This window comes from Chrysoperla carnea, chromosome 1, assembly GCF_905475395.1.
Source record: "Chrysoperla carnea chromosome 1, inChrCarn1.1, whole genome shotgun sequence".
NCBI classification, from domain to species: Eukaryota; Metazoa; Arthropoda; class Insecta; order Neuroptera; family Chrysopidae; genus Chrysoperla; species Chrysoperla carnea.
The window spans coordinates 50,044,712-50,063,813 of NC_058337.1; the positions used below are offsets into that span (position 1 = coordinate 50,044,712).

Below are 19,102 nucleotides of genomic sequence, written 5' to 3' on the forward strand. Positions count from 1 at the left end.
GTATCACGTACTGAATGTAAAAGCACAAAATCCTTACAAAAATAAGCGGGGGAAGTGCCTCCATTTTAAGGTAAACCGTTTTAGGCTATATCTCCATAACCGTGCGCTTTAGACCAAAAATGGTAATAACTTTTATTGTAGATAATTAAATTACCTACTTTTTTGTACACTAATTTTTTTTGTATCACTAACCGTTTATGACTTATACAACTATGACGATTTACTTATTGAATATTTGACCGATATGTCTTCTAATGTTAGTTGGATGGATTGATATGTCTTTTTCAATATTGGCTTAAAATGGTCATTTGAACTCTGTGTGAATTTCAGCTTTTATACTTTAACGTGAGAGAGCTCGGGGACTGCGCCCCTGATTACCTGCTACCTACCGAAGGAACCGTTAGTCAAGGTTTGTAGCCCCCAAAGATTGGTCCCTACACCAGTGAGAATACGCAAAAAAAAATTCAGCTTTTATACTTTAACGTATGTCTGGCAGGCGCTGGCTCTTACTCTACTAGTCATTCCATAGATAACTGCTATTTTTTAAGATATAAACCTGCAATTATGAATGCCATTGACTTCATTAATGATTTCTGGAATTTGTGTCTTAGTTCATTCGACTCTAGAAGTGCTTTTGTCGACTAAAGTAAGCAAATCATTTCAACACCATTCAAATGAATTTAAAGGTAGCTCTTGACGTTCAAATAAATTCTAAATAAAAATTCAATGAATGTTTATTAATTGTAGAGAGCTTTACTTTGTTGAACTCCATAATATTAAAAAATAAAAGTGGACTAAGCAAAGTAAATTGGAAATTTTATTTCTTATCCTTCAATGAATGTATTCACCCTAAATCATTAATGAGTAAGTGCCTCTTGATTGCTGTTTTGAATATTTTAAACATGAACAATTATTTTATTTATACACGCTATTAAGCTGGTATAAATAATCAAAGGGCATATTTAAAAACATTTCAAGTAGGACAATGTATTTACTAAACGATTTGCTGAATGCGCCCAATGGTGATTCAGAAATGTGTCGAATTTATCTATAGACCTATCCGTATTTAAATTTTTATCAGACGATTTACTTCCCGATTATTGACGAGTTAATTTATTTCAAATTTCAATTGTTATTACATAAATTATTTAAAAAAAACACATTATTATGAACAACAATAAATCGATCGCAAACGAATTTTACAAACAAAAAGTATTGTCAATATTTGGATGCATTTTTCTAACAATTGGATTTTGGGTGTTGTTTTCAAATGAGGTTAAAATACAAAATTCAATTATTATTTCCAATTCTACAATCATTTTAATTTAAAAATAAATTGCAGGCAAAAGCTATACGACATTCACAAGTATTAGATGAAGTTTTAAATACTGTAAATATTTTAAATCCAAATGAACCAATGAATAAAAATCTTGATAGTACGTTAGTTTATATCTCTGCTCCAATACATATTGAGGAACCGTTAACTGAACCAGAGTATGGAATATCTGTACAAGCTGTGAAACTTAAACGACGCGTTCAAATGTTTCAGTGGATCGAAGAAGAAACAACGTATGGTTGATAATATATACATACGATAGATTACTTAAAAAGAATTATACATACGATTGTCTTTTTATTTTAATTTTAGCCCAGATTATTCGCCAATTGATGCACACACCGATGCCGCACAAAAAAATTATTATTATTATACTGATTGGCGGGAAAAATTAATTGACAGTAGTAGATTCTATATGCGTGCAGGCCATGAAAACCCTAGGTATATAACAATACCCAAAACTTAATAATTTCGATATTGAAATACCAAGGACTAGATTTTCTTAATTTTCGTCTTGTGCTGAACTTACTAGGAGATACATAGTAATGGGAAAAAGTTCGGCAATCCTTAAATTTCACTTAAACGGTTCAAGATAAGGACTAAACTTATATGAGTTCAACGAGAGTATAATATGGTTTGTTAAACACCAAAACCGCTTACGTAGCCATGTCAAGAGGGGAAGTAGGAGGTGGTGGAGTACGATGTTTGTAAATAAAATGGGGGCTTGATTAAGAGGGCTTATTGTAAAGAGTTTTTTAAGACGTATATAATGGATTTTGAAAAAGTTGGCTATGATTTTTTACGCGTACTTAAAAATAGCCGGTTTAGTACTTTTTTGTTGCATTAAACAACACAAACACATTCATACCCGCTCTATTTAAAAATCTCCACCTTTTCATTTTATAGTCAACTTGAATATAAAATTCAGTCCTATGTCTTGAACCGTTAGTAATTTAAGGGTCGCCGAACTTTTTCCGATCACATGAAACTTGAAATTACAGATCGAAAATTTTACGCTATCTATTAGTTTTAAGAAATTCGATTGTTTTAAGAACGTTGTAAAAAAAATTTTGATTTGTAAAAATTCGTGATTTACAATTTTTTGTGGGGTAATTATAAACCGGTTGCCTAATATATAGGGTGTATAAAAAAGTAAATAATTACAGAGATGGTAGGGTACCATTGAAAATCCACAAATCATTGGATCCACAAGCGTCGTCAAAAACATAACGAAACGGTTTAGATTTGTACCGAATTCAGTTTTCAAAAAAATGTTTCCAAAGTTGTTAATTGATAACAGTTAAAAATAAAGCAAAACTTAAAGCTGCAATTGCAACGGTGTTTCACATAAAAATGGCCGATCTTACCACTCTCATGATTATAGACCATTTGCTTTTATACACACGTTATACTAGAAGCTCAAGGCACGATGAAAATTTGGAAAGTTTGACTCTTTGTAAATTATGTACCTAAATAAAAATTTTTGTTCATTGTAGGAACATTCATTTAAAGTCACATGTTCAAATTGCAGACGTAGTTAAAATTGGTCCATTAACATTGAGTCTTCCAGTAAAATTAAAATTCACTGACTCTTTTGAAATAACAAGTGATGAAAGACCTGAACGCCAAGATATTAAATTACATATGGGTTTGTATTATCATACAGATGATATCTGGAATCCAGAAGTTGGTGATATTCGTATTCAATTTTCGTATGCGGGTCCATCTGGACAAGAGGTAGTTAATATAAATTACAAAAATAAACCTATTTGAATAATTCTATTCGAAATAATTTTAAATACAGAAAAATAATTTTTAATAAAAAAGTCCGGTTTATTTCGATTGAAAATAAATTGGATTAGGTTACTTTAAAAGTATTAACTGTTCGATAAATGTATTAATTTACATCCCTGTCATTTTGACTTTTTTCAAATTAGAGGAAATTAAGCCTTTGAAAATTGGAACATTTATTCAGAAATAGTCTTAAAATAAATAGGTTTGAAAGCTCTAGAAATTCATGTGTAATAATAACTCTGTGTAATTGCCCTCCTGTTAAAAAAAAACATATACGATTTATATGTTCCTAAAATTTTCTAATTTTGATCCAATTTTGTAAGGTAACAATCGTAGGCCAACAGCAAGGAAACTCAATAGTACCTTACTTAACCAAAGATAACGTTGAAGTTTTAATGGTACGTCCATTAACGCATACACTTGAAGAAATGTTTAATATGGAACATGGAGCATTACGACATGAAATGTGGAAAACAAGAGGATTTGGGTGGTTTTTGTTGTTTATATCTACAAATTGTGTTGCTGAAATAGTATATATTATTGGTAATAATTTAATTCATAACTTTTTTCTTTTGAATGTGTAACATCTTAGCTTCCGGTATTTAGTATTGTCGAGAATAATTTCGTTCCATAAGGCCTACCTCAAACAGATCATACTTTGAAATGGAAAACCCTATATCTACAAATTGGGTTGCTGAAATAGTACGTACGGAGGAGGGAAATGCAATTTTATTCCTAACTCTTAACTATTGCAAGTGAGAACAAAACTTAAAAATCATGATAAAATAGACTGTACTTTCATTAGGTTTTAAATAATTTTAAATGATGACGTCGTACAATCAATACATTTTTTAGGTATGTTCTCGTTTAATACAGATTGTGTTCCTTCATTGATGCTACTGATAACGTTGTAGTTAATGATTTTAAATACATAGCTTGCTGATAAGCTGGGAAAAGTCGATAGATCGCAAACAAAAGATATGTTAAACTTAAAAATATAATTTCCAAAGGCAATAAAGTTTGAAGTTTGTGGTTTTTGGCCTAATGCAGCCAATGCGTGCTTTAATAAAAGTCTTACTTGTTACCGAGGTTAAATGTTATAACCACTATTAGACTCGATTATGTTTTTATAAAATGATGAAATAATTCATTTTAATTGTATTTAAAACCATAGTTTCCAGATTACCAATTTTTAAAAATGTCATTGCATTGGATTCAACAATATATACAAACATAACAGTCAGTTTAACAACAACAATACTGATTATTTCATTTTCATGGATTATGCAAAAACCCATATTTGCTCTTGGTTGCTTAATTATGGCTATTGCTCCATATATATACTTCTCAACAATTAACATTAACACTCCGCAATATGTACGAGGGAATTATAATCGGATGTAGGCTCAAAAAACAGTGTTTGAGAAATGATTTAGTCATTAGAAAATAACACTAATTTGTGTAATCTTTCAACAAATGAAAGATTAATAGAAAAGATATGATTACGAATGGTGTTGGAATTTTGAATTTTTAAATTTGACCTAAACATAAGACGAATTATGATCATTTTCTGGGCACAATAATTTGTCGACTACATAATGGAAGAGAGACATAGATGTTAATTTGATTGATAATATAGCTAATCGCTATGAACTAAGGCATCAAATGTGAATTTTCTGAGTAATGGATGGACCTGAAGGTTATAAAAAGCTTTTACTAATTGTTTACAACAACTGGAAAGCATTGAGAATTCAAATATATCAAGAGAATAAAGAAGCATATTATTGTGAACTATACATGTTTGTACTGGATTTTTTGTACTACGCATTAATAATATTAAAAATATTTTTGTAATTTTTCGCTGTTTATTTAGAATCTTAATTCCAAAGTTTATTTTAAAGTATGATATTTTTATACCCATTTATATATAAAATATATATCAAGGTAGACTAAGTTTAGTCCCAAGTTTGTAAAGCTTAAAAATATTATAAGGCGAACAAAATATTTTATCTGTCCATTTCCGATTACCTGCCCGTCCGCCCGTCTGTTCGCGAACGCGATAATTCAAAAACGAAAAGAGATATCAAGCTGAAATGTTTGTAGCGTTCTCAGAAAAAGTGAGTTTGAGTTCGTAAATGAGCAACATAGGTCAATTAGGTCTTGGGGCTGTAGGACCCATCTTGTAAGCCGTAAGAGATAGAAAAAAAAAGTTTAAGTGTAAAAAATATTTCTTATAAAAAAACAGACAACTTTATTTTGAAATTTTTTTTCGTATACATTGTTTTCCCGCGAGGTCGCAAATTAAGGCAAAACATTAGTATCTCTTTTCTTCAAAACTCTAAAAGATAGAGTTGAAATTTGTAGGTAGCTTCAACTAGTGAGCTTTGTGAAATTATTTCTAAAAACGAAAAACAAAATTTCTAGAAAATACTTTCGAAAACTATGAAATTCAACACTGACTATGCAAGGTATTTCAACAATTAACTTATTCAGTTGTTTATTTTCACTTGTTTTTATTCATTTTCTTGTTTAATACAGATTTTTTTTTTAATTTAAGCTCGCTTTTAACGTCTAGGTCATTCGCGACCGCGGATAAATAAATACAGATTTTGTAGTGATTGTTTCGCCTAATGTTTAGTTTTCGAGATAAATTTGTAAAAGTGACCAAATGCTATTTGTTTATTGCCAAAAAGAGCGACACATATGCAAATTTTCAGTTGATTCTATATTTGTATATCTAAACTAGAAACATTAAAACTTTACTAGCAAAGCTGCTGAACATTTTTAGAAAATTTATCTTAAAAACTTAAAAATTCGATTTTTTTAATTTTTATCTCGAAAGAGTAATGGCCAATACTTTTCCTTTCCCTCCGGGCTGAAAGTGTACACTTTAGTTCCATTGTGCTAAAAAAAGTTACCGCTTTCTGTCTCCGCCGAGCAGAAAAATAGTATACATACCACGAAAGCAAGTAGAGAATGTCTCAGAACTCATGTTTGTCATCCTCGGCTTCTGAGATCTGAAACATTCTTTACTTTTGCTCCCTGTAGATGTGTAATATACTAATTTATGTAATTGATCAAAGAAAAATATTTTTCATAAAAGCGATTGTTGTGTTTTTACTACTTATTCGTTTATTACAACGAAACGACAATCAGGATGACTTCTATAAAAAAATCATAAAAGTTCTTGAAAGTATATGTATTAAAATAATGTTGGCTATTGTTACTTATTTTTGCGTCAGTGCTATTACAAATTCATCAGTTTTAGCCTCAATTTTAACGTGTAAATACTTGTTTTCACGTTAGAATTTTCATTTATTCCACCCATTTTACCAAACAACAATAAACACCTTGACCCATCCCCGAAATATCATTTCTGCCAAGTTTTAGGTTAAGTTAGCATCCACTTGTAAGTTAACAATTAAATATCCTGAAATAAAATGATTCCATTTATTTAAGAAGCTAATGATATACAAAATTACTTTTACTAATAAAAAAAAGGCATTAAAATTTCTACACTATGGAAATAAGAATTGGATATTTTTTCGAATTGATGTAAGGATAAAAGGTTATATATTGTGAAGAGAATATGAAATCAATTACAATGACAATATGTATTTTTACAAATTTATTAATTTTGGGAATGTTTGGATACTTTTATTTAATATTATCACAATATTGGTCATATTGGTCCAAACACTCACAATATCCTGTGAATTCAAAGAAAAGTGTTTACGATAAAGAAATATTTTATTATAATCGTGGATATCCAAATGAAACTCATAATTCACCAATAATCCAAAGTATTTCAAAACGAACCAGACGGCAGATTTTAAAAAATGATACCGTATTGATAACTGATAGTAAACCAAGATTTATTAATTTACAAAATTCAATAGTAGAATTAGATACAAAAAAATATACATGTAAAGATGAACATGAAATAAATTGTACATTAAAAATTGAAAATTACAAAAATAAATTATCGATGGAATTACAACGAATTTTAATGAAAGAAGGGGATGTATTTAACACGGGTGTTAAATTAAACAATCCATATAGTGTACAATATTCAGGTGTACGTGAAAATTTTATGAAAAAAACTTCTCATGAACTGATATGCCAGATGAAAAAAACCGTATCTGTAAGTACAATCACACGTAAAGAATTTCCATACAATACAAAAGAAAATTTAAAATATTTTCCAAAGAAAACAATGTTTAAAAATAAAAGATTTAATTCTTGTGCGATTATTGCAAGTGCTGGCTCATTGTTAAATTCCAATTTAGGCTCGTTTATAGGTAAGTTTTTGTTAAGTAGGCAACTTGTATGACATTCATGTACATGTATTTAATTAATATTCGTTTGTAAGATGACCACGACGTTGTTTTACGATTTAATCATGCACCTACAGAAGGGTATGAAAAGGATGTTGGACGTAAAACAACTGTAAGAATTGTAAACTCACAAGTTGTGACCAAATCCCGATTTGATTTCTTAACATCAGATTTATACACGAATATTACAATATTAGTATGGGATCCAAGTAATTATTCAGCATCATTAGTCGATTGGTATCATCATCCCGAATATCCATTTTGGGATAATTTTAAACAATTTCGTATGGACCATCCTCGCACAAAACTATTTTTATTAAATCCACAATCATTATGGTCTATATGGAATTTTTTACAGAGTAATTCATTAAGCCGATTACGAAATAATCCACCATCGTCTGGATTTCTTGGTACGACAAATTTAATAACGTACGTACCGTACATGGTTATAATATTAATCACAAACAATTTTTCTTCTAGCATTAGCACAGCTAATAAATTTTTGCAAGTATGTGGATATGTTTGAATATATACCATCTGTACGAATTACAAGAAAATGTCATTACTTTGATCTAGAAAACAATCCTGCATGCACATTTGGTTCATGGCATCCATTAGCTGCTGAAAAGTTAATAGCATATGCAATGAATATTGCAAATGATTATCAAGTATTTCAAAATGGTTTTATTCGAATTCCAGGTTATTCAGAAACGCGTTGTTAAAGATTGTAGTTTCAAGCACAAAATATGTATTAAAAAAGTTGAAATTGTAAAATTGATATTAGAATCTTTATTCAGTTACACAATTTCAAAATTGTAATAGAAACATTTAAATAAATGTTTAGCAATATTATGTTTACTGCCAAAGAAAATAATGTATTTAATGTTCATATTAAAAAAATTGTTTATTTATCTAATTAAGTTTTTCATTTCAATACCTTTTTTAATACAAGTTGCTGCCTCTTTCTATAAAGAAAAAAGTTTGAAAGGTGAACTGAATTAGCATCATTCATTACCCACTTGACTACACTAATATAATAAGCAGCTGGACTTTTGTTAATTGGATGTCCGTAAATCGTCGCATCATTGAATACATACAAGTAAAATTTATAAAATTTAAAATACCCCCGACAAATTTTTTCGGGTACGGAACCCTAAATTCGCACTTGAAACATATCTAAGAACAATATCCATTAAATTACCTTTTTCCTTAAAGCTCTTTCCAAACTGAATCGATTTTGATCCGATGATTATCGCCAATTTTTTAGTTTTTTTATAGTACCGAACCCTAAACTCGCACTTGAAACATAGCTAAGAACACGCTCCATGAAATTACCTTTCAAACGAAAAAAAAAATCCAAATCAGTTCATCCGACTCATCTGTTTGTGGCATTGTAGCGTACAGACAGACAGGCAGACAAACACACACATTGGATTTTGTTGATTTTTTAACTCTCGATCGTAAAAAGAAGGGGTGTTATAAGTTTGACCGCTATGTGTGTGTGTTTGTCTGTCAGTCTGTGGCATCATAGCGCCTAAACGGATGAACCGATTTTGTTTCGGTTGAAAGGTAATTTAATGAAGAGTTCCTTAGCTAAAAATGGATTCATTTGCGCCGACTCATAAAGAAATTATTGACAGAAATATTTAATATTTTTCATGTTTTTGCGAGACTAAAAATTTGTATTGCTGAAATTAAAGTAATCGAAAATTACTCCATTTTAAAAATATTGACGAAAGAAAATTATAGAATAACAATTAAAACGAATACATTAGAAAAATTCTTTATTAAAAAATTTATAAACTTATATATAATTGGCACTTATACTCTCTCTACTTTATAAGTTAAATCATAAAGTGCATTACAACCGTTTTGGAGTTGTGGCTATCAGCTCCCAGTACCTATACTCAAATTATTCAAAATCAAATTTGAAGAGAACTGATTGTATTTTAGAAAATTTTTAACGATTACTGGATTTGTTTCGATTAATCGATTTTTATGGAAAAATTCATTATAAATAAATAAAGCATTGAAAAAGCAGCATTAGAATGTATGTATTTAAGCGAGGCTGTACCTACATGCGGTATTAAATAAGTGTTATTTTGATGCTATTGTGTTTTTAGAGAGCCTAAATGGCCGAGCGGTCTAAGGTGTTTGTCTTAAATGAATCAATTGTTCAATTTTTGTACGTAACATTTAAAAAAATGTAAACCTGAGGACAAAAATACCTGGAATGAAACATAATATATGCTTATGATTCATTTTTAATTTTGTGAACGTGAGTGTCGCGATCAAACGGTTGAAAAGCACTGTGTTACATTAAAAATAAATAAATAAAATAAATAATATTTCATGAAAATTAAAAAATTTACAGAAATAGAATATCCAATTTCTCGGAGATCAGTCGTAGTATATTACTATTTATAATTAGACATCCGCGAGAGAACTTAAAAAAAAATTATCCACTTTTCCCAACCATAAAAAAATGAGCATTATTCTTAAAAATGTTAGTACTACTTTAATATACCATTGTTAACCCCCAATAATAATAATACTGATTTCGTAAAAAGTATCGTTGTTTCGCTGATGTCTACATAATAATATACTTTCAAAAAAGGAAGCAAAAAACTCTCGAATATTATCATAGAGGAACTAAAGATTTTCAAATCATTGCATCAAGCTCATTATTTCCATATAAAAATTCATATAATTCCAATGATAACTGTTCATGTTCACGTGCTTCATCGATATTTTCTTGTTTTATGGATTTCGCTGATCGGAATTGACGATTATCATCAGATCGAATACTTTCGGCCAATGATTCAAAATCAGATGTTTCTGAGTCTTGATTGAAACGATCTCGAATATCTTTTAATATACATGCTTCAAGTTTTTTGTGTTTATAACAATTGAAGAAGAACATTGGTTTAACTAGCTCCCGTGATAATGGTGAACTTTCACGTTTGAAATCTGGTATACATTGCTGAAAAAGAAAACGTATATTATTAGTCATTTTAACTACTTTTTAAAAACAACCTTTTAAATATTTTTTTTCAAAAGGTTACATAAAAAGTATTATAAACTAAACAAACGTGCCTCTTCCATTATACACTTCTCCCAGTCTCTCTAGAAAATTGATGAGCATCGAGCCAAGTTTGGAAACCAAGACTGAATCAATCTCGCATTGAATCATACCACTGTTTCAACGTTAGATGTTAGATATAAGTCGGGTGCATTATACCTGAATTGTATGTGTGTAAATAAGTCTAATTTATGCGCATTTGGAAAGTTTATTTAATAAGCGTTGGCTACAGGCGGAGCTTGTTGTAAGTCTTGGCTCACACGAGCAGTCTCTTTACTAGCATATATTCTAAGCCCTTAAGTCCTAAGGACTCGCATACTAAGTGCTTACACAACCCAATGCTGGCCCAACTTTAGACAATCAGCAGTATTATAGTCACTACATACAAAAAGTTTAATATGTACTGAAATCCTTTAGCGATATTGATTACAGTAAATAATTGAAAACAATTATTGATGTGATTTACGAAAGATTTATTGAAGGGATAATTTACGAAAACTAAATATTAATTTGTTTTTAAATAACATGTTGCATGAAGCTGTTCGTGGGATTGCAACCCTAGATTAATAAAAATTGTTGAATAGTGCCAAAGAGTGAGTCTTGCAATATTTATACTTTTTTACTTACCGAAAATTTTTGGCAGAACGTTACTGAATCTTGCATATCTCGTTTGAGTTCTGGTTGTATTGGTAAATTTGAAATACGTTCAATAATTTTATTATAATTTGGTTCTAAATTATCATCCAAATATCCCAATTCTTGCATAACACATGTGACATTACGCACTCGTCCACTGAAACGATTTGTTACACTATCGATTTGTTCTCGTAAACTCATTTCACGCTGTAAATAAATTTAAAAAAGTTTTCAATTCATATTCAATTTCACAGTGCCTTTAGTGAGCTTTTACATGGGTTCCCGATGGTCAAGTTATCAAACGAGCTGTTTATGCAGAGAAAGTATTTCGATCCCCCGAGAAAATTTTGACTAAATATCAAAAAATTTAATTTTAATAATCTAAAAGAAGTATGAAGGAGTTATAAAAGGGAAGCTATAAGAAGTAGAAATAGTTATAAAAGGGATTAATTTTTTCATTATTAGTTCTTTAGCTAGTCTTCATTCTTCAATTTGTAAACTAGCTAAATATAATCCAATTTTATTTCTAAGATATTTTATTTCTAGTGTTTATTTACACTATATTGTGTTTTGGTGGTGTAGGTGCAGGGAAGTATATTAAGCTCAAAATTTAATAATCATGAACAATATTCCTGTTTTCCAAAAAAATTTGTTTGTACTTTTATACTCAGCGAAAGTAGAAAAGGATTTAATATTGATTGTGACTAGTGTTTATTTACACTATATTGTGTTTTGGTGGTGTAGGTGCAGGGAAGTATATTAAAACCTTAATACATATAACATTTATAATACATTCCTCTTGACATCACCGTTAAATCTTTTGTTAATGAAGTCCAAGACACGATCGTAAAACTTTCTGTGATAATACATACAATTATTGTTAAAATAAAAGAGAATTGCTCGATTTTATTATTTTTAAAGAAATAAAAAGGTTTTATGAGTCATAAAAGAGAATCAAAGTCCTGAAAACAGCCAATTCACTTTGTTGGAAAATTATGCATGTCCTACTTTAAGGGATTAATTTTGTATACTCACCGACATTCGTTGCCTATTATTATGGTTCATGTAGAATTGAGGTGGATAAAAAGCATTTGGATATTGTGGATAACCTGGAAATTGCGGTAAAAATGCTGGAGATGCTACGCCTGGATAAAATGGAGTTGGATTCCCAGCAAATCCTCCATAAAGTTGTGGAGTATAGCCTTGGTATGGATGAAATTGAGTTGGTACTGGCGATTGTTGAAATGGATTCTGAAAAAAAGAAATATTATTAAAATTTACAATGATATATTTTACATGTATCAGAGTGTTTGGTATTTTCATAGCTTTCTTAAAAAAGCTTATACTTTATCTAATATGCAACAATTAATACAGGTAATATAACGATTCGTTACTTTTGTCCACAATTCGTTACTTTTGTCCACTAAATTACAGGATTTATTTTCAAGTACTGAATGTAAATGTAAAAAATCATTACAAAAAAAGAATGCCTCCATTTTAAGGAAAACCGTTTTCTTCTATATCTCTGTAACCGTGAACTTTAGACCAAAAACGGTAATATGCATTATTGCAGATAATTAAATTTCCTACCTTTTTTGTATCATTAACCATTTATGACTAATACGACTATGACGGTTTACTTATTGACTATTTGGTCGATATCTTTTCGAATAATTTAATCTACAAACTTCCTACAACTTTTACTTTTAACTTTTCCCAAAATTAAAATTTTTGAAGTTATTACGCGCTCAATATTCACTACTTAACAACAGATAATTCAGAATTTTATCTGGCACTAAATTACAATCACAAATGCAATTTGCGATTTTTATTAATTAAGATGAACGGTACCTTCTATATTATTAAGTTAAATTTACGATCTTGTTATGAAATTATAGTTACATCAACAAAAACAAAAACAAAAATACTAAATAAAAGATGACTCATAAAAATTTCCAAAAAAATCTGAAAAATTTTTTTGTTAGTATTAAAAATATTCCAAAAAAGTTACTGATAGGAAATCCGCTATAGGTAACCTCTTATTTACACAAATAAAGTTTAACTTTTATTAAATACCATACATAATTTATACCGAATGATCGGCAATCATTGCGACGAGGCATAGACATAAAATTACAAGTAGAAAAATCCAAAGGAATATTTTTTTTACACAGAATGATATTCTATATTAACAAAATAAGACGATATAAGATATTCGATAATAATACTATTTAACTTCGAAAATAATAAAACTCAAATTTTTACATGGTTTAAGCAAAATTGGAAATAAATTTATCATCTGAACAAGTACTTGGAAAATATGAAGATATGATTTTCTTGAACAAATTTTTTATTAATGATATTTTAGAATTTTAAACGTAAACATTTCTATAAAATTTTACCTTGAAAAAATGACTAGAACATAACTAAGAACACTGGGCATTAAATTACCTTTCAAATAAACAAAAAGAATCAAAATCCGTTTATTCGTTTAGGCGCTACGATGCCACAGACAGGCAGACAAACAGCACACACACATAGCGGTCAAACTTATAATATCTCTTTTTCTAGTTCGGGGTTAAAACACCTCTTTTTTTAGTTCGGGGGCTAAAAACGGTAAGTTAAAATAAACGAACATTATATTGTCACAATTCAGGTCCTGAGAGACGCCCGCAGTATGTATATACCTATCAAGACAAAATAGTATTTAAGGGCTAAAAACTCGTTGGACTGAAAGTATTCTTTGGTCAAAAATTTTTTGTTCCGTAATTGGATGAATCAAATGGTATTATACTACGTATAAATAAATTTTCGATCGCTTAAAGTGAACACTAGGATTAATTTTGTTAATTTACATGAAAAAACTATTTAATATTTTTAACTAAATAGATAATATTATGAGAATAGACATTAATTATAATAAAAAGTGTTTGTTTATATTTAATAAAATATAAAATGTGTATCATATTATTACAAAATTTCTAGCAAATTCACTAATAGAAATTCTTCGAGCAATATTAAATATCTATTATTTGTATGTTATTAAATTATTGTTAAAATAAATACACTCGCCATCAAAAAAAAATCGCATACATTCAAAAAAATTTCGAATTTACATACAACATTAAACGGCCGTATTTTAAAAAAAAAGTAGAATTGTAAATGAGGCTAATTCCTTTTTCTTTAAAATACACTTTTGACACTCTCGTAAGAACTTTTTTGATCGAGTTATATGCAAATTTAATACATTTGTAACTTTTAGCAAATTAAATACTTTTGAATTTAAACTGCAATATCTTCTGGTTAATTATTGGTAAGAATTTTTTCTATGATCATTCAAAAGCTGAAAGTACCTTCTATCAACTTTTTTAGTTTTTAAAAGAAATACTTACTTACGTTAAGTCAAGTTCTTATGTTGCTGTATGTTATCTCCTATGGGAATGTATGAAGGTGCATTTTGAAATGAACCAATTCTTTAATTAGAATTAAAGAGAATGGAAAAAAATACACTCGTACCAGGACTCGAATCCTGATCTCTTGTATTTATCCCAAGCGCCTTATCCAATTAGACTATACACGCTGTAGACAAACAGTGTAATTTTTTTCAATTTATCAAATTTGTTTACTAGTTTGCATACAATTTTTTTTAAAAGTCAAAGTCTATAAGATTATGATTGATGTATATTTATAATACAATAAACTATCAAGACAAATAACTTTGAAGTGTAATATTAATTAAAGATCGCTCTTTGGTTTGGGCGTAACCAATTCCGTCAGCGGTATACTTAGGGTAGCGGGCTCGATTCCCGCCGTCGGTCGCAACAAAATTAATTTAATTAATAGTAGTGATGGGCTGGTGTAGTGCATGGTATATGCATGAAGGGAGTGCATTCAGCCTCTGAAATTGAAGAGCTGATAAATGAAAATATTAGCGGAAAGGTGGTAAAACACATATATGGTATCGCAATGGGCTCTATAGCCTAAGTGTGTCCTTCGTGGACAGCCAATATAACCTAACCCTTACCTATATCTCTTTAAAGCCAAAAAAGAAGAAAATTTATGAAGGGATATTACTGAAATTTGATTTTTTTGATCAAGTTCGATTTTTTCGGTGGCAAGTGTATATAACAGAATGTCTATGGAATATATATATATTAAATAAAGTGCTTTTTTATCAACGAAATAATAGCTTTAGGTATACATAAATAATATATACAAACGTAAATATATGTATGTATAAGTACATACATGTACATATATGAAGGTGTATCATTTCAATATACACAATATGCAAAATATTATTTGAATTAAAAAAAAAATTTTTAATTGGCATGTGCAGTTTCTGTGCAGAGTTGTCCCTGATTGGGTATTACAATCACAAATATAATTTTTACTATACAAATTTATTATTTAATTTTTATATTAATTTTTATGTTTTTATTCAAAAAATTAAAATAATCAATTTTTTTTATTTGTTTCGTTATTTTGATACTACGCAAAACGTTTGTTCACTCCACACTTATTGTTTTTGTTAAAAAAGTTGTTCCTTATTGTTCAAATAAATTAATTTTTTTTTGAACATACAACATTATTATCGGACAATTCGAATTTAGTGCTTTTTTCAGTGAGCATAATTTTTTTAAATAACTGTAAACTTTTGTGTGTTGTGAATTTTTTTATTTCTTTCTGAGCTAAGCTCATTTTTGTGCTTTTAAAGTTATTGTTATTCGCTTTTGTGATTGTTTTCTGCTTTATTAATGTTGAGCATCCAAAAATGACTGTATTTTGGTATGTTATTTTGTTTCTGTTTTTATTGTTTACTTTTAAAATTTATTTATTTCAGAATTTTATTATTATTATTTTTGAATAATTGTATTTATTATTATTTTAATTATTCAATTTAGCCATAAAAATCTTTTAAAGGTGAGTTTTTTAAAATAATTTTAGACATAAAAAATACCTTAAAATAAATATTAAATCCGCCGGTTTAAAAATATTTGCATACTTAGCAAGTAACGAACAAATACATTTTAGCTGTGTTGAAATAATGTTTGCCGTAAAACTCAATAAAACAATTTTTGTTTTAGAAATTGTTATTAAAAAGTAAGAAGATCTTAAATTTGGAAAAAGTATTTAAATCTATAAAAAGATCTAAAATTGATATTTGTTTATACTTATTTCATTGCGTTCTAGGCCACGCAAGACTTTTATAACTTTTTTAAATAGAACAAATTAAGTTTTCCATATAGTGCGGACTTAATTTTACACTCGGTAATCTTTTACTTCCAAATTTCACATATTCAAAATACTCTGAAGTTATCTAAAAATGAGTAACCACTTATAAGGTAGTGCATCCTCGTGTTTGTGTATAATTTTTTGTTTCGCCTATTAATTTTATAAATTAATTGAGAGCTTGCTTAATGCTTCACTACCTGCAGGGTTAATCGTGTTGTACCTTATCCACCACTAAATTCTCGGAAATTGCAGGGAGTAGTAACTAAGATTAAACTTTCTGCATCTTTATCAAGTAATCCTGTTCTAGAGAATTAGCCCACTAACCTGGTAGGTTTTGATGATTTATTTTTGCGAATGATTGAAAATACATTTCTAAGGGATAATTTTGTGCGTAGGGGAAAAGTTTTGAGACAAAAGTTGTGGTTAGAGTACATTCGCACAATTTTGCCAGATTAAGAGTCATGTGCCCCAGATATGGCCCCTTATGTCACATTTTTACCGTTTTTTTAAATGATTTTATTCGAGTTGCAGGTAGAGTCTAAAAATAAAATGTATGCCGAGAAAGATAAAAGTTTTTATGTTGTTTCACCTCGTTTTTTATTTTTTTGAATATCACCACTTCCGGCGACAAAATCAACTATTTTCGAAAAATCAAAAAATTGAGTTTTTGGGCCCAAAAATGTAGTTATTAAAAAAAATCAAAATAAATCATGTAGATTTAGGTCAGTATAACCTAATAACCTAAAAAAAAAACATCCATTGTAAGTTTTGTCAATACCCCGACTTCTGAGTTAACTTAGAAAAATTCGGATCTCGAAAAAGTGGTAAGTTTTGGAGGTCAGAATTAATATAAATTGGCCAAATTTTACATGTTGTTAGACTACGGCCCAACTTTTGCCGTCAGTCGATTTATTTTATCTTATCTAGAACCGGAGATATTGATCAAGATGCAGATCAATTTTGGGCTTAAGAAAAATCTCTAAATATGAACGGTTGCTTTGGACAACCTTAGTTTTAATCCAAATTTGCGACCTCCTAGCCATCAATAAAAAAAATTGTATAGCACTTTGAAAAAAAAAATGCGCAGGTTTCACTAAATTACTATCTATATTGCTATTAACTGTGGTAACATTATAAATAGATAATGTTATTTAAAAGAAAATTAGCAAAAATGTAATATAAATCAAATGAAATTATTATTGGAGTCGCAGGATTAATCTACGGGACACTTTTTTTGTCTAAGAAGTCCGCCGACCGTAATGAAAATTTTATTAGTTTAGTCAGCGAGTAAGTGAATGAATAATAACTACTTTTGATATTTACTTTTTATTTCGTTTTCTTTGGCAGGGTAGTCGTGTTTTTTAATTTTTTTTCCGTATAGTTTCTTCGAACTATATAAATTGAAATATCCTGATAAAATCAATTTTTTTTTTTCGATGGAAACAACTATTTGAGTCTTTTTTACCAAACAAATTTAAAAAATAGTAATTAAATATAAATTGACGATCGAAATATTATTTTCGTATATTTTAGTTATTGCGAATCGAATTCTACCTAAATGTCGGATAGAATCGGAAGTAGTTTTATTCGAATTTTCCTGATCGAAATGATTTTTTATTTTTATTTAAGTTTAAGTTTAAGTTTGAATTTTATTTAGTAGTTTCTGAACAAGGTTTTCTTCGATTTTAAAAAGGAGTTTTTGGTAAACTAGTTCATTAAAAAATATTATTTAATGTTATAAACCAAAAATCACTAAAACAGTAGCTTATAAATGAAAAAACTTCAAAAATATCACATGCAGGCAGAATTTGAATTTCGTTACTTTCTCAAAATTGGAATGATTTTTTATATACGAAAATATTGTTGCTAAGAAGAAAAAGAAATTTACAAATTTTTTATCGTTATTTCAAGCTTGTTTTAATATTGCTAAGTTGAGATTTTTGTTGACTAAATTTAGGAAACCAGTTAGAATATTGATAACGTCTGCGAACAAGTAATGTGCCTCGTTTTGCATTGATTGCATTGCAAGTAATTATACAGATTATATTAAAATAAACTTACTGGTCGATATGCCAATACAGCTTGATGTAATTTTTCTGGATCAAATGTACTTGGATTTATTAATGGATTTGTTGAATCAGCAATTTCATTGCTATTGTGTAGCTTTGTGGCTTCTTCATGAGGCTGACTTGAGATTAATGGTAATAGGCTATCACCAGGTCGTTGTGATGCTGGAATATTTGCAGATTGTTGTGACTGGGTTTTAATACTTGATGAAGTTGGCTGTTGCTGTTGTGATGGATTCGGCGATTCTCCTTGTGCCGCATTGGGCGGTGGTAAAATTATTGCTGGCTCTGGCATTGTAGCACATTTTCGACATGCAGCTGTCATTTCTTTACGTATTTGTCGAATTACATCGGCACCAAAACATCCTTCGTATATCTATAAAAACGTAATTTTTATTATCAATGTTGAACAGAAAAAATTGTTTCAATGTGAAGAAGAATAACTTACCTTCATTATCGCATATTTTTTAATGAATTTTTCGTCGCCACTATTAAAGGCTTTAACCACGAAAGTTACCAATATAAGTTGTAGTAGTAATATGAATATGGATTTCTGTAACAAAATAAAATAGATCATTCAATTTGCGTTCAATTTACGAAGGAACATAAATAATTT

General features: G+C 29.1%; 4 protein-coding genes across 4 annotated transcripts in view; 3 read left to right on the top strand and 1 right to left on the bottom strand.

The window, feature by feature from the left end:
* The first annotated feature begins 1,167 nt into the window (after positions 1–1,167).
* On the top strand, positions 1,168–4,950 carry LOC123305518 (transmembrane protein 43 homolog). Its single transcript, XM_044887267.1, has 6 exons — positions 1,168–1,275; positions 1,343–1,569; positions 1,649–1,777; positions 2,833–3,073; positions 3,454–3,673; positions 4,305–4,950. The coding sequence occupies exons 1-6, from the start codon at positions 1,168–1,170 to the stop codon at positions 4,532–4,534; spliced, it is 1,155 nt and encodes a 384-aa protein (XP_044743202.1). The 3' UTR covers positions 4,535–4,950.
* A 1,769-nt stretch (positions 4,951–6,719) lies between these two features.
* On the top strand, positions 6,720–8,207 carry LOC123305528 (beta-galactoside alpha-2,6-sialyltransferase 1). Its single transcript, XM_044887278.1, has 4 exons — positions 6,720–6,993; positions 7,063–7,431; positions 7,503–7,877; positions 7,948–8,207. Exons 1-4 carry the CDS (start codon positions 6,720–6,722, stop codon positions 8,187–8,189), a joined length of 1,260 nt encoding a protein of 419 aa, XP_044743213.1. The 3' UTR covers positions 8,190–8,207.
* A 1,884-nt stretch (positions 8,208–10,091) lies between these two features.
* LOC123306126 lies at positions 10,092–19,030 on the bottom strand. The gene is made up of 5 exons (XM_044888012.1): positions 18,935–19,030; positions 18,482–18,862; positions 12,221–12,436; positions 11,177–11,392; positions 10,092–10,450 (listed from the first exon to the last, which is right to left on the bottom strand). Exons 1-5 carry the CDS (start codon positions 18,938–18,940, stop codon positions 10,130–10,132), a joined length of 1,140 nt encoding a protein of 379 aa, XP_044743947.1. The 5' UTR covers positions 18,941–19,030; the 3' UTR covers positions 10,092–10,129.
* The window catches only part of LOC123306116 (protein hunchback), a 111,396-nt gene continuing 108,246 nt past the window's right edge, over positions 15,953–19,102 (top strand). The window contains exon 1 of the mRNA XM_044887998.1: positions 15,953–15,973. The gene's annotated coding sequence lies outside the window, so the exon portion shown is untranslated. The remainder of the gene's footprint in view (positions 15,974–19,102) is intronic.

Excerpts from the sequence above, each read along its gene's own strand:
- LOC123305528 (XM_044887278.1), top strand. The coding sequence starts at position 6,720 with ATGAAATCAATTACAATGACAATATGTATTTTTACAAATTTATTAATT. Across the intron at positions 6,994-7,062 it reads TACCGTATTGATAACTGATA|ATGAACATGAAATAAATTGT; the intron begins GTAAACCAAGAT and ends ATACATGTAAAG. Across the intron at positions 7,878-7,947 it reads ACCATCGTCTGGATTTCTTG|CATTAGCACAGCTAATAAAT; the intron begins GTACGACAAATT and ends TTTTTCTTCTAG.
- LOC123305518 (XM_044887267.1), top strand. The coding sequence starts at position 1,168 with ATGAACAACAATAAATCGATCGCAAACGAATTTTACAAACAAAAAGTA. Across the intron at positions 3,074-3,453 it reads CGGGTCCATCTGGACAAGAG|GTAACAATCGTAGGCCAACA; the intron begins GTAGTTAATATA and ends CAATTTTGTAAG. Across the intron at positions 3,674-4,304 it reads TGAAATAGTATATATTATTG|TTTCCAGATTACCAATTTTT; the intron begins GTAATAATTTAA and ends TTAAAACCATAG.
- LOC123306126 (XM_044888012.1), bottom strand. Across the intron at positions 12,437-18,481 it reads CTGTATTGGCATATCGACCA|AATCCATTTCAACAATCGCC; the intron begins GTAAGTTTATTT and ends TCTTTTTTTCAG. Across the intron at positions 10,451-11,176 it reads CGTTCTGCCAAAAATTTTCG|CAATGTATACCAGATTTCAA; the intron begins GTAAGTAAAAAA and ends TTTCTTTTTCAG.